Below are 13679 nucleotides of genomic sequence, written 5' to 3' on the forward strand. Positions count from 1 at the left end.
TGTTACTTTATTACTGGGATCAAGGATGCGATGTTTGTGTTGACTTGACAAAGTCTTCTCCATTGACACAGTCGGGGCTATCTGGCTTCGTGCCTGTATGGGTTGTGGCTAGTGCGGCTCATCGGAAGCTGGTCAAGTACGAATCTAGTTGTCAGGCGATTGTATATGGTTTCATTCCCTTCTCATTTTCTTCACTTGGGGAATTAGAGAAGGAGGTTGTTGCACTGCTGAAGCAGGTTCGGAAATTCTCGATAACGCAAGACATTGGGGCCCGTGCTGCTACTCATATATTCACTAAGATAAGATTTTCTATAGTTAGAGGAGTTTGTGCCCATATTGTATCTCAGTTCACACTAATTTTTTGTAGGTTGTATGACTTCGTCTGTTTTTGAGATATAATAATTAAGATAAGATTTTCTATAGTTAGAGGAGTTTGGGCCCAGATTGTATCTCAGTTCACACTAATTTTTTGTAGGTCGTATGACTTCGTCTGTTTTTGAGATATAATAATAATAATAATAATAATAATAATAATAATAATAATAATAATAATAATAATAATAATAATAATAATAATAATAATAATAATAATAAGAAGAAGAAGAAGAAGAAGAAGAAGAAGAAGAAGAAGAAGAAGAAGAAGAAGAAGAAGAAGAAGAAGAAAATATTGATTTTTAACACCACAAAAAAAAAAACAAAAAAATGGTTTTTAAACTATAAAAAAAAAAAAATATTACCACCACTTAACAGTTGCCGTCCAAATTTCCGTTAAGTTTGGGTCCATTGTGCCACGTGTTGCTATATTATTAGTTTAGACAAAAAAAAAATCCTTAAAACTAACCCAACCACTACAGACCCACCCCCGGTGGCGCATAACCACCACATCCTCAACCTAACCCTCTCATTTCCGGCCCTAGCTACCGAAAATGCGTCGCCCTTCCTTTCCCACTCCTCATATCTGATAGTCAGTTCCCAACGGCCACCAAAAACGGTCGTTCGTTTTTCAAGCAACCCAAAAAACGAACGGCCACAAACGCTACTTATGATCAAAATCAACCGGATTAAGGTCAAAATCGACCATTTCGGCCCTAATACGGCCGATTTTGACCACTAGTGGGTGTTTGTGGCTGTTTTTAAGGGTTATGGAAAACGGCGGCAACGGCGGCTTGTTTTTGGTGGTCGTTGGGGAGGGTTGCCGGTTTTGGGGACGGGGAAAAGGGAGGGAGCGAATTTTCCAGTTGCTTGGGCTGGAAACGAGGCAGTCAAGGAGGATAGTGGCAACTGGTTGCCGACGGTGGGGCTGACGGTGGGGGTTGGGTGGCTGGGGTAGTGTAGACACCCATTTGTGTCTCCCCAAAACCAAACCCAGTGATGAGTACCTTTCGCGTCGAATCATAATCGAATGAAGTGAAAGTGTGGAAAGTTTAGTGTTGCGGATAGTTTTAATTTCTTTTCTCTTCTCTATGTTTTTGAAAACTTATTTTCAGAAAACATCCAATCCAGTTTGGTTGGTCCATGATATGGGTCCAATAGTAGTGTAGTTGGATGGGGCTTGACAAGAGCTTTCCAACGATATATTATAAGCCCAATTCCGATGAATATTGAGGAAGTTATGGCCGATTTACTAAACTGAGCCCGGTTTGAGCCTTATATGCGGCCCAATGATCTAGGGGAGGGCCTAATATGATTTAACATTCCTAATGCAATTAGGAATGGTTTTAGTCTTCTAGATTCTTCTAGAAGGTTCTTTTCATTCCTAATTCAATTAATATTGATAAATTGACTTTTGTTGACTTTTCAGAGTTTTAATTAAAATCAAAGAGCATTTTTGAGGAAAATACGTTTTATCCTCCTGTACGGTATTTTTTATCTGATTTTAGAAAACGCGTGAATTTATGAAATTAGCGCCAAACGCCAGCTGTAGCGCCTGGCGCTACGCTTGGCGCCTGGCGCCAACCTTGGCGCTTGGCGCCAACAGCCAGCGTTGGCGCTGGTTCGTTTTTCTGTGCGCCAATACTTTGTTTTGTTAATTTTATCTTTTTGGCTGATTTTCTCTATAAATAACCTCATAAAAATTCCGTTTTCATTCACCTACAACCAGTTTTCATTCGCAATCATCAATTCTCGCATTCTCTTCTCATCTTTCTCTTTCTCTCTTTTTCTAAACTAGCTTTTAAATACAAAATTCCGCATTCATTAGATCTAGAAACACCTAGACATATTCGAAGTTGCCTTCGCCCTAGACGTGAAAGGTTTAATTTCTGAGGGTTTGGTCCCAAATCTCTCTTTCAATTATTTAATTTAATTGTTTTGATTATTATTTTCCTTGAAGTTACTAACGTGTGTATTTTGTTATTAGAAAGAGGTACAAGGCATCAAAGTAAGTACTTTAATTGATTTATTGATGTTATGATGTAGAAATCATGTTTAAATTGTTATTATGATATTCCTAGTATCATGTCTAGGGTAATTTTAATATCAAATATGATTGTTACGATGCTTCTTATGTTCTTCCTAATATTCACTACTACAAAATTGGCCAAAGAGACCCAAAATAATAAACCTGTTTACTACATAAGCGGTCTCAAAACAAATTCAAAAGATCAATTTTTAAAGATAACCGGTCTCTTGGGGTATTTTAGAATATTCTTACATTTTAATTAAAATAGTTTGAGACCAATTGTTTTACAAAACCGGTCTCTAGGTGTTTTTTTTTATTTTTTTATTTTTTCAAATTAAAAATTGGCAGAGACCAGTGGAAAGTAATAACCGGTCTCTGCTTTTCCTAATTCTTCTAAACCGCCAAAATCCCTAAAATAATTTCACTTTCTCGATCTGCTCCAAATTTTTGCTTTTCCCTTAGCTTACTCTACCTATTGTCGATCAAACTACTTCCCTTAGCTTGACACCGCGCTAAGCTACCTCCTTCTCCACTTGCCGGCGTACCTCCGTCCACCTCCACCTAAAGGCTGCCGACGCGACATGCACTCAAATTCCATCCTTGACTGCACTCCATAATTGCATAATTGCATTCAATTCACTCCATTGTTACACCACCGTTCCATTGCAATCAAACTCCATCGTTCGCACTCCATCTTCCGGCGCACGGTAGCAACCGCAGTTCCACCACTGAAGTTCGGTTTTTCATTCAATTGTTGGAGCTTGAGAATTCTGCAATTGTAGGATTAAAACCCTAACTTTGGAGAAGGTCGCGCGAGGTATTATTATTATTATTATTATTATTATTATTATTATTATTATTATTATTATTATTATTATTATTATTATTATTATTATTATTATTATTATTATTATTATTATTATTATTATTATTATTATTATTATTATTATTATTATTATTATTATTATTATTATTATTATTATTATTATTATTTTTCTTTCAGTTTTGATTTTTCATTCAATTGCTGTTGTAACTATGTATGTGGTACATATAATTCATAAAATGACTGATTTTTGTTCATAATCTACTGTTTTATTGAGGTTGCCTTGTTTGTTTTGCTATATTATAAGAAGAATAATGTTATAAAAATGCATAATGATTCAAATTCTTTTCAGTTTTTCTATTGTATCTATTTGCATAAAATTTGTATGTTAATTGTCTTGTTATACTGGTTAGTTGATTTGGCTTAGAGGGCTTTGTTTAAGATACGAGCAGTTATATATAGTAGTTCTTAGGAATTTGATTTTCCCGCAAAAGTTCTTTTTTGTACCTTTGTAAAAGATGTATAAAATATAGTATATAAGCTAACCCCACGTGTAAGGATTCCTAAAATAATTGCATGTGAAAAAATATGTGCTATAAAAAATGACAGAACATGAATGTGGAAGCTCTTCAAATTTGATGTTCATGCTGCTCACATTCAAAAATAAATAGTAAATGACTAGTGGTCCATGTTTCTACTCTTTACTTTGTATAGTATATTGTTTGTGCTTAAAAAATGAATAGAAAAATGGAAGAGCTTATTGCTATTGTTTAATGAATATGATATTTGTTTTTTTACACAATATTAATATACTCTTGCAATTATTTTTTAAATACATATATATATTTTTTTATAGATTTTGTAAATCTGGTTATATTCCAAATTTCCTTTATATAAGCTTTACTTATTTGATATTTTTAAGTTAATTTATCTCAATCTTATTTTTCGACTTTTATACAATGTTAATATACTCATGCAATTATTGTTTTATTTATATATATTGTTTTATAGATGTTGTAAATCTTGTGGTAATATTCCAAATTGCCTTTATATGAGCTTTACATATGTGACAATTTTAAGATTTGAGGTCTTATTCTTGGTGGTTAGAAATAAATCGAAATTGGATATCAACATCGAAGCCGGGTGACCCTGAATATGAAGTAGGGGTTAAGGAATTTATTAAAATTTCAGTAGAAAACAGTGGAGGCCGCTCCAAGCTACGTTGTCCTTGTTTTATGTGCCATAATTTTTTGCATAAGAGACCCGATGAAATTCTCAATCATTTGAGTAAATGGGCATTTGATAAAACATATACCCGTTGGATCTGGCATGGAGAGTTTAGGGACATACAAGATAGTGGTAGTGGTGAGAAAAGGGATGATGTGCGGGAAGTTCATAATAATAATGAGGGTGATGGGTTGGAGGACATGTTGCATGCAGTTGAGGATCAATTTGATAACAACCCTTCCATGTTGGAGAGCTTGTTAAACGACTATGAAAAACCATTGTATGAAGGTTGCACCAAGTACACAAGGTTATCAGCCATACTCAAATTATACAACCTGAAGGCTGGTCATGGTTGGACAGACACAAGTTTTAATGTGTTATTGGAATTGGTGAAAGACATGCTTCCCAAAGACAATGTCCTTCCTATTGGTACATATGAGGCGAAAAAGACACTAAGCTCTATGGGTTTACCTTATGAGAAAATGCATGCTTGCCCTAATGATTGTGTATTGTATCGTAATCAATATGAATCGTTAGAGAGTTGTCAAATTCGTAAAGCCTCACGGTATAAGAAAGGGGATCGGGGAGTACCTGCCAAAACATTATGGTATTTTCCAATAGTACCAAGGTTTAAGAGGTTATTTTCAAAAGCAGAAGATGCAACGAAGTTAACCTGGCATTTTGATGGCCGAGTAGACGATGGAATGCTTAGACACCCGGCTGACTCTCCGCAGTGGAGGTTTATTGATGCAAAATACTCTGAATTTGCACATGAAAAGCGTAATTTACGCCTTGCATTGTCTATAGATGGTTTCAATCCATTTGGTTCCATGAGTAATACGTATAGTACTTGGCCCGTTATGTTGGTGACCTACAATTTACCCCCATCATTATGCATGAAGAGAAGGTATATGTTCCTTTCGTTGCTAATTTTAGGGCCAAAACAGCCGGGAAATGACATTGATGTGTACTTGGCACCTCTTATTGACGATTTGATTATGCTTTGGGAAGAAAGTGTGGAAGTTTTTGATGCACATCGCAATGAGAAGTTTAATTTGAAAGCAATGCTATTTTGCACCATTCAAGATTTTCCGGCTGATGGAAATCTTTCGGGGTATACTGTGAAAGGGGAAACAGCTTGTCCTATTGGTATGGAGGATTGCAAAGGACAGTGGTTAAAGGAATCTGGAAAGCATGTTTATCCGGTTCATCGTCAATTTTTGCCGTCTGATCATCCATATCGAAGGAGAAAAAATGCGTTTGATGGGACACAAGAATTCAAAGGGCGACCAAAAGTCATGTTAGGTGAAGAGGTCTTCGAAAAGGTGAAGGACATTGATATTACTTTTGGAAAGAAACACAGATCCACTCTTTCTAAGAAGGGTTTCAAAAAGTGTTCATGTTTTTGGCAACTGTCCTATTAGAAATTTTTCTTTGTGAGACATTCACTTGATGTTATGCATATTGAGAAGAATGTGTGTGATAGCTTGATTGGTACATTACTCAATATCCCCGGTAAGACTAAGGATGGTAAAAAATCTAGAGATGATTTGAAGCATATGGGGATTAGAGATGAATTGCATGTTGTTACAAATGAGAAAGGTCGAGCATACTTGCCTCCTGCTGCTTACACATTGTCCAGAAAAGAAAAAATCGAGTTTTGTGAAAGCTTGGTTGGAGTAAAAGTGCCCGAAGGTTATTCTTCGAATATTCGTAGCCTTGTGAACATGGATACTTTGAAACTTGTAGGCCTTAAGTCTCTTGATTGCCATGTTTTAATGCAGCACTTGTTACCTGTAGCAATTCGTTCTATTCTGCCTAAAATTGTTCGTTATGCTATAATTAGACTTTGCGGATTTTTTCATGCGATTTATAGCAAAGTGATTGATCCAAGAGAGTTGACTGCATTAGAGGATGAAATTGTTGAAATTTTGTGTCAATTAGAGATGTTTTTTCCTCCATTATTTTTTGATATTATGATCCATTTACCGATTTACTTGGTTAGAGAGATAAGATATTGTGGTCCAGTTCACATGAGAAATCAATGGTGTTTTGAAAGGCAAATGAGAACCTATAAGGGATATGTGAAGAACGCTTTTCATCCTGAAGGTTGTATTGCCGAACGACTATTTTATGAAGAAGTTCTTGCTTATTCCAATGACTATGTGCTAAATGCAATACGGATAGGGCTTCCTGTATCTCGTCATAGTGGAAGAATGGATGGTGAGGGGACCATAGGTCAAAAAGTACGTGACCTATCCTATGTTGATTGGCATAAGGCTCATTTATACATTCTTCATAATGAGGATGAAGTTATGCCGTATGTTGAGAAACACATGAGCTTCTTGAGGAAAAGCAACAGCAGAGCAAATGAGAAGTCATTAGCTGCTGAACATAGTAGGTCATTTATTAGTTGGCTGAAGGATTATGTAATGAAGGAGCTAATAGATTCTTCGACTCCATTTTCTGATTGACTAAAGACTTTGGCCTTTGGACCCGATTTTAGTGCAACTTATTATTCTGCATATGTTATTAACGGTTGCACATTTTACACAAGGTTTCAAGATGAACTTAGTACTATGCAGAATAGTGGGGTTACTTTAGAGGCTGAAGCTATGCATTTTGCTAGTGCTAAAGACAAGAATCCTGTGTGTGGTATGATGAACTATTATGGGGTCATCGAAGAGATTTGTGAGCTGCATTACTCTAGTTTTTCGATACCTGTTTTTAAATGCCAATGGGTCGACAATAATAATGGGGTTGAACATGATAGGTTCGGGCTTACATTGGTGAATTTGAATAAAGTTGGTCACAAAGAAGATCCTTTCATACTAGCAAGTCAGGTAAGACAAGTCTTTTATATGACCGACCCATTGAACAAGAGAATGTCAGCAGTTATAGCACCAAAGCCCCGACATATTTTTGATGATTATGGTGAAGATAGTGTGTTGGATGATGTTTATGTTAGGAGAAAGGAGCAAGTACACATTGAGGTTGATGTTACAGATGATATTTCAATATATGTTAGAGATGACCACAATGAAGGCATGTGGGTTGACAAAGAAAAAAAGGGGAAAAATCGAAAGCGTGGACACCTGTTGGTACATATAAAGCACAAAGAAGGTTGCACAAAAGAGACTGAAACATCTTGGTAAATTCATATAGTATAATTGATCAACCAAATGTATCATCTTGGTAAACATTTGATTAGGTTCAGTGGAAACTTGATACTTGCCTCAGCATGCAAAATAGAGACACAAAAATATTTCTATTCAATGAATCACCTATAAATCCTGCACACACCAAAACTTCATAAAGTCAGTAACTTAACTTCATAGTAGTACTTCAACTTTGTTGGTATGAGAAGGGGAATTACTCTGATATTTTCTGCTGCAATAAGAAGTTCAGAAATATTTGTTTAGAACTTTAAGTTTGTATTGCTGACATTTTCCTGCTTTAGTGATTATTGCATGTTTGTGTTAGGTATATACCTTTTTCAAAGTAGTTTAATTTATGATTTTGTATTTTCACAATGTAGGAGAAAGATCATGAAAAGCAAGGAATACATGTCTCAAACGTGCCTCGACATTTGACTTGGATTAAAGCTCATTCTTACGTCAAGAATGGAGTTCTTACCGTTGACAATCCTGCTGATAAAGAAATCCATGATGCAATAGTAAGTTGGCAACAATCTGATGCAATTTCTTGGTGTTTTGGTAAACACCTGCATGTAATATAATTTCCTTTTCGATTAAAAAAATAGACACTAACCCTTTATGATCTTGGCCTCGTTTTACAGATTAGATTGGAGTCCCAAGTACAAAAAGGTGAAATAGTTGCTACAGGTCGAGATGATATCTTGTCAAGAGCTTTAAACAAATCCGAGCATGGAGGTTCTATTAGGGCTGTTGGATCAGGCATAACTAACAAGGATTACTTTGGATACAACAAACCAACCACACCTAGCGAATTACATGCTAGAATGAATGTGATGAACTCAAGGATGGCAACAATGAGAAAGCAACAAAACTTTATAATTTCCTTCATGATGTCATGCTTAACCCAAGAGTAATTAGGAGCATTCATGCTGGTGCTCAGCAATGTGTTTTGGTGGCGATCTTGCAAATTCAGGTGGGCTGCTTGGTGGGGAGGCAGCAGGTTCGGGTGGTTTCCTTGGTGCTTTTGGGAACCATTTTGGTTCTGGTGACATGAGTGGTTCTAGTAGCTAAGGGGCAGCTGGAAATGGGTTGGATGCTGCTCATTTAGACAACTCATTTGGTAATGGTGTCCCTCTTACACAACTCTTGATGGGAGGTATGGAAAGGCATGACATTGAAGGGCATCACTTTGGACAAGATTCACATGTGGATAAATCTCACAAACAAGCCTATACTGAGCAAGGAATTGCGACAAACTCAGAACCTCAGTACACAAAAAGCCCAATCGTGGTCCATCCTCAACTTCAGAACCTCGAGACAGCGGCAGAGGCAGAGGCATACCATGTTCCTTGGCCTGAGGTGAACCATATGAATGCAATTGAGTATACTCCAATTCCCCCACCTCAAAGCCAAGTTGTGAATACCAACAGAAACTATACATTTCCCGAGGTAATCTGCTTGAATTATGGGCTTTGTTTTCAAGTCTCATATAATGCGAAGGTCATTTAAGCGAGATTTCATGTTTGATATCTGGTTGAGCCTATTGTTTTCAGGGATGGAGTGATTGCCGCTTGGCAATTGAGGGAAGCGACAAAGAGCTACAGATTGTTGCTAACAGAAAATTTTACATAGAAAACAACACGGAAGTTCTTGGTAATCATACCATATCGTTGCCACATGGTCATCGTCGAGTAACCATTACAGAAGATTTAATGCCTTCTGCTCCCTTGCCATGTCCCAACGATGAATTGATCTTTGTTTTTCAAGCTAAGAAGGCTTTCACAGCTTGGCCAAATCATTTGATACTCCCCCAACAGGTAAAGGAGCAAATCTACATTCTTTTGCTGCTATGCTGTTGCTACTATGTTGTTGCTACTGCTTCTGCATTCTGCATTCTAATGAACATGTATGGTTTATTTTACACATCCTCGGTTCATGGCTTCATTTTATATGCATCCTCGGTTCATGGCTTCATGCAACCGGTACCATTTTATTGGGATTAGGCTGTGACATTGTTGTTGTGGTAGGAAGTATATAATGTTTTACATCTATAGTTGTATTTTATGTATAGTACCACCCGACTTATGGATATAACCATTGATAGTATAATTACTGCTAGGATACATGGTCCATAATAGGCTAAGTTCCTGGCTAAGCTGCCCTCTGCTAACCACGTGCATTCAGCTGCTATATGTGATGTTTCTTTGTTTTTGATAATTTAAGATGTATGTGATTAGTTTAAAGAAGGTTACCCACAAAATTTTACATATTCAGATATATTTAGGCAAAGTAAATAAAAAAAAAACCTTAGTTTATTGGAGCATAATCCTAAAAGACAATAAACAGTGATTTTATTTGCTCTATTAATACCGCAAAGTCCTAGCTTAGATTTTCTTTCTTGATGTGGGACGATTGTGTCTGTCTTTTACATCATAATATTGCAATAATCTTGCTCCAAGTATAGAAACATTGATCCACACAAATTAAGAAATGCATGTGCTTGTTATCTTATGGGGAATATTCTACAAAGACACAATATCATCTGCTGGCTTTTGCTTCCTCATCATTTCTACATTATTTGGTTTTACATTTGAATTTTTCCAGCTTATTATGAAATTAAATTACCATTTGGCCGTGGGGACTAAAAGGTGGTGGATATAGAGATTTCTGAGGCCCTCTGAATAGCGTCTGTAAAATATACTTAAATGCCATAGTTAATTCAGTCCGTGTTGATAATAATGACACCAGAACCTGGAGTTTTAAGATTACACAATTTAACAATTGATCTTCCATTACATCATGTGTGAGAAACATAAATTTAACAGTGTTTCTAAAAAGGAATGGATTCACATGAAGTGAACACATAGTCACACTGTTTACAGCACTAGTATAACATGATAATAAACATTAGAAAAGCAGATATAATGGACTGTCACATCAGATACAAACATGTCAGATTACATAACGATCATCACAGCATTATAATAGCAACCCACACGCAGGCTCTTTGATCTGTACACAATATTAAAGGTAAAATTGCATCTGCCCTCATGTTAGTTCTCTGAATGAATACAGGATAAGCTGAATCCAACTTGCTATATGTGATTTTTCTTTATTTTGTCTGGTCTTTGCATTCAGCTACTTCTTAGCTTCGAGACTCGAGATTCTTATGTGGTTTTTGTCTTCCCTTTTAGATTCATGTGCAATCTTTCTTCTTCTAAAGCTTACATGCGTGTTGTTTTTGTGTGAAACCATATTATTAAGGCGGACAAGCAACTAGATAAGGAGTTGAATATGACCACACCATCCCCACGATCAACATCTTCCCAAGCATCAACCACTCGTACCTATGTTTTTACCGACAAGGATCGTGAGAAGGTAACATCTACTTGGATGCGTGTTATGAGAAAAAAAGCTATGGGAATGCAAAAGACAGGTGATACCATCTCCATAACTATCCCGGAAAGCGTGTTTCTTAACAAAAATGGGTTGGATGTTTCACTTGACTTTGAAGACTTGCTTGATTGGTGTTTCCAAAGGGAGATCGGAAAATCGCAAATGAAGGTCTTCATGAAGTAAGTTTCCATATAATATAGGTTCTAATTTTAATATTGTTTTTTTTGGCCCACTAACTAATATTCATATGACTTTTCATGGGACTAGGCACCTAAAAGAACGTTGTCAAAAAGAAGGTGTCTCAGGAATGTATGGGTTCTGTGACTGTAATGTTCTTTCACCATTGACACCGACAACGGATGAGCAAGTTCGATCTGACTACTTAGCCCATGTTTTTGGAACCAATGAGGGGAAAAATGTTAATCAATTATTCTTTGCTCCTTATAATGACAAGTAAGTGTAGTTTGTTTTTTATTTTTTTTTATAGATCTGAGTTATGTTAAATCCTCAAATTTTAATTAATCCCATTACTATGTATTTATTTTACAATATGTCTAGTCTGCATTGGACTTTAGCGGTAATTAGTCCATGGAATGGGTTGGTGTATTGGTTAGATCCACTTGGAGCAGAAAACGAAATCAACTCATTTGCACAAAAAATCATCAATGAGTATATACTACTAAAATATTCACTTGGTTAACTTGTTGTGTTTTTCTTATTGTCTAATCAAAATTAATGCAACCGTGCCATCTTGAAATGATTTTGTAGGGGAATAGTTAAATTCAGCATGAAGCATCGAAAAGATATCAAGAAAATAAAAAAGAATCCAAAAATAGGGTGGAAGCAACCACGTGTAAGTCATTATTATTTTTAGCATATTTCATACCTAGTAGTGTAAAATCAGATCCAAAACTGTGTTAATGGTTATTTTTTTGTATCAGTGTCCTCTACAATCTGCATACACAAAGCACTGTGTTTACTTTGTATGTCGCTATATGCTGGACATTATACAGAACAGAGTATTATGGATTTCTGAGCAGGTATATTCAACATACATGTCATTTAACTTGGTATTTTATTTATGCATGCATATGTTAACCCCTCTGTTTGCCCCCCCTCTTGCATTTCCTTTGGTATTGAAGATTACTCCCATCTTGATAATTGGACTGTGTTCATCAATAAAAAATTCACTAGGCATGATAGTCTCAAAGTTGAGAACTTGAATTGCTTTCTTTATTGATGGCCTGTGATTGTAGTCAGGATAGGCACACCACTGCCATAAAGATCAGTGGCTTAAGCTTTTGATTAGTGGCTAAATTCCATGTGATTAAGCTTTTGATCAGTGGCTAAATGAAGCTCACCATTGCCATAAAGATCCCACACCCACAATACTAATCCCTTTCCTTGATGTGTTCCTGCCATAAACAAGTAGGAATTCACCTTTATCATGGCACCAACCTATAAGCTGCACCAGGTTCCTACACCTTAGCCTGCTAATAATTTTAACCTCGGTACTATACTCTTTTTTCCCCTGTCTACCGCCCTTAGAGAATTTTTTCACTGCGATTAGCATATCCAAGTCCATAAGATAGCCCTTGTAATGCCTCCAAATCCTCCTTCACCCAACTTTCGTTCATTAGAGAAATTTTGTGTGGCTGATTCAAGATGAACGTATGAAAACCTTCTCTGTCCAGCACCCCTCTCGAGTTCCTCATTGAATGAGGTATCCTCTGTATATACATTCAAAATTTAACTTGCAGAACAGTAGTACTAGTTAAATTAGATGAAAGGAAACATAATTGAGTAGAGTTCAGAACTCTTTGTTATCAATGACCTTTCTAGCATCCATCTGCAGCTCAAAAAATATTTTCGGTTGTTTTAATTTTGGACTGAGAAATTTGTTTGTTGATAATATGCTAATAGCTATGTATTCTGGATTTAAGTAAGAAAGTAGGCAAAATAGCTCTTTAGCTCAATTGTAAATGGATGTAATCTAATTTGTTGTTATTTCATAACTTTTATGTAATTATATATCTTTCTTTACTCATTTAATAATGGCATATGTTGTAGATTTTTCCCAAAGATCCTTGCACATATTCTTCAGAAAAAATTGACGAGATTAGAGACTTATGGATTCAATATGTTCTTGATCATGAGGAGCCGGAAGAACCTTAGTGATTGGTGATTACAGCATGATTACTGTTAGTCTTGATACTTGAAAAATCTCTACATTTTGTATTTTGATACATTGGCAATTAGCTATTACTGTGTACATATATTAGTACTGTGTTGGATATATATAGTTTGATGCATATATATATATATGTATGTATTTGAATGCTATTTGTATATAATATATTAGCAGGTTCAAGGATTATTTTTGGTGATTACAGGTTGGATTAAAAAAAAAAAAGATTTATACTGGAATCATTTGGCGCAAAAATTTAATGCAGCAAGTAGGATTTAAAAATTTGATTATTCGAAAGAAAAAAATTACCCATTTGAGACCGGCTATCATACATGCATGGTCTATACACAAACGCTGTATATTCTTTTTTTAAAAAAGAGAGACCGCCTAACTAAGAAAGTGGTCTTAGTTATTTCAAAAAGAGAGACCGCCTAAGTAAAAAAAGCGGTCATAGTTTGGTATACAAGAGACCGCTTTTCTGACAAA

At 35.9% G+C, this 13679-nt stretch overlaps 1 protein-coding gene and 1 long non-coding RNA gene across 2 annotated transcripts; both read left to right on the plus strand.

Moving 5' to 3' along the window:
* The first annotated feature begins 4459 nt into the window (after positions 1-4459).
* LOC110694556 lies at positions 4460-6925 on the plus strand. Its single transcript, XM_021871733.1, has 2 exons — positions 4460-5776; positions 5876-6925. Exons 1-2 carry the CDS (start codon positions 4460-4462, stop codon positions 6923-6925), a joined length of 2367 nt encoding a protein of 788 aa, XP_021727425.1.
* Positions 6926-11143: 4218 nt separating this feature from the next.
* On the plus strand, positions 11144-11980 carry LOC110694517. The gene is made up of 3 exons (XR_002505896.1): positions 11144-11674; positions 11774-11858; positions 11947-11980. It is a non-coding gene; the product is annotated as an uncharacterized LOC110694517 (long non-coding RNA).
* The last annotated feature ends 1699 nt before the right edge of the window (positions 11981-13679 follow it).

The sequence above is a fragment of the Chenopodium quinoa genome, unplaced genomic scaffold, assembly GCF_001683475.1.
Source record: "Chenopodium quinoa cultivar QQ74 unplaced genomic scaffold, ASM168347v1, whole genome shotgun sequence".
NCBI lineage: Eukaryota > Viridiplantae > Streptophyta > Magnoliopsida > Caryophyllales > Amaranthaceae > Chenopodium > Chenopodium quinoa.

Bases quoted from the DNA above. Each gene is read 5' to 3' on its own strand.
- LOC110694556 (XM_021871733.1), top strand. From the start codon at position 4,460: ATGTGCCATAATTTTTTGCATAAGAGACCCGATGAAATTCTCAATCAT. The intron at 5,777-5,875 runs GTGAAGGACATT...CTGTCCTATTAG, and splicing joins GTGAAGAGGTCTTCGAAAAG to AAATTTTTCTTTGTGAGACA.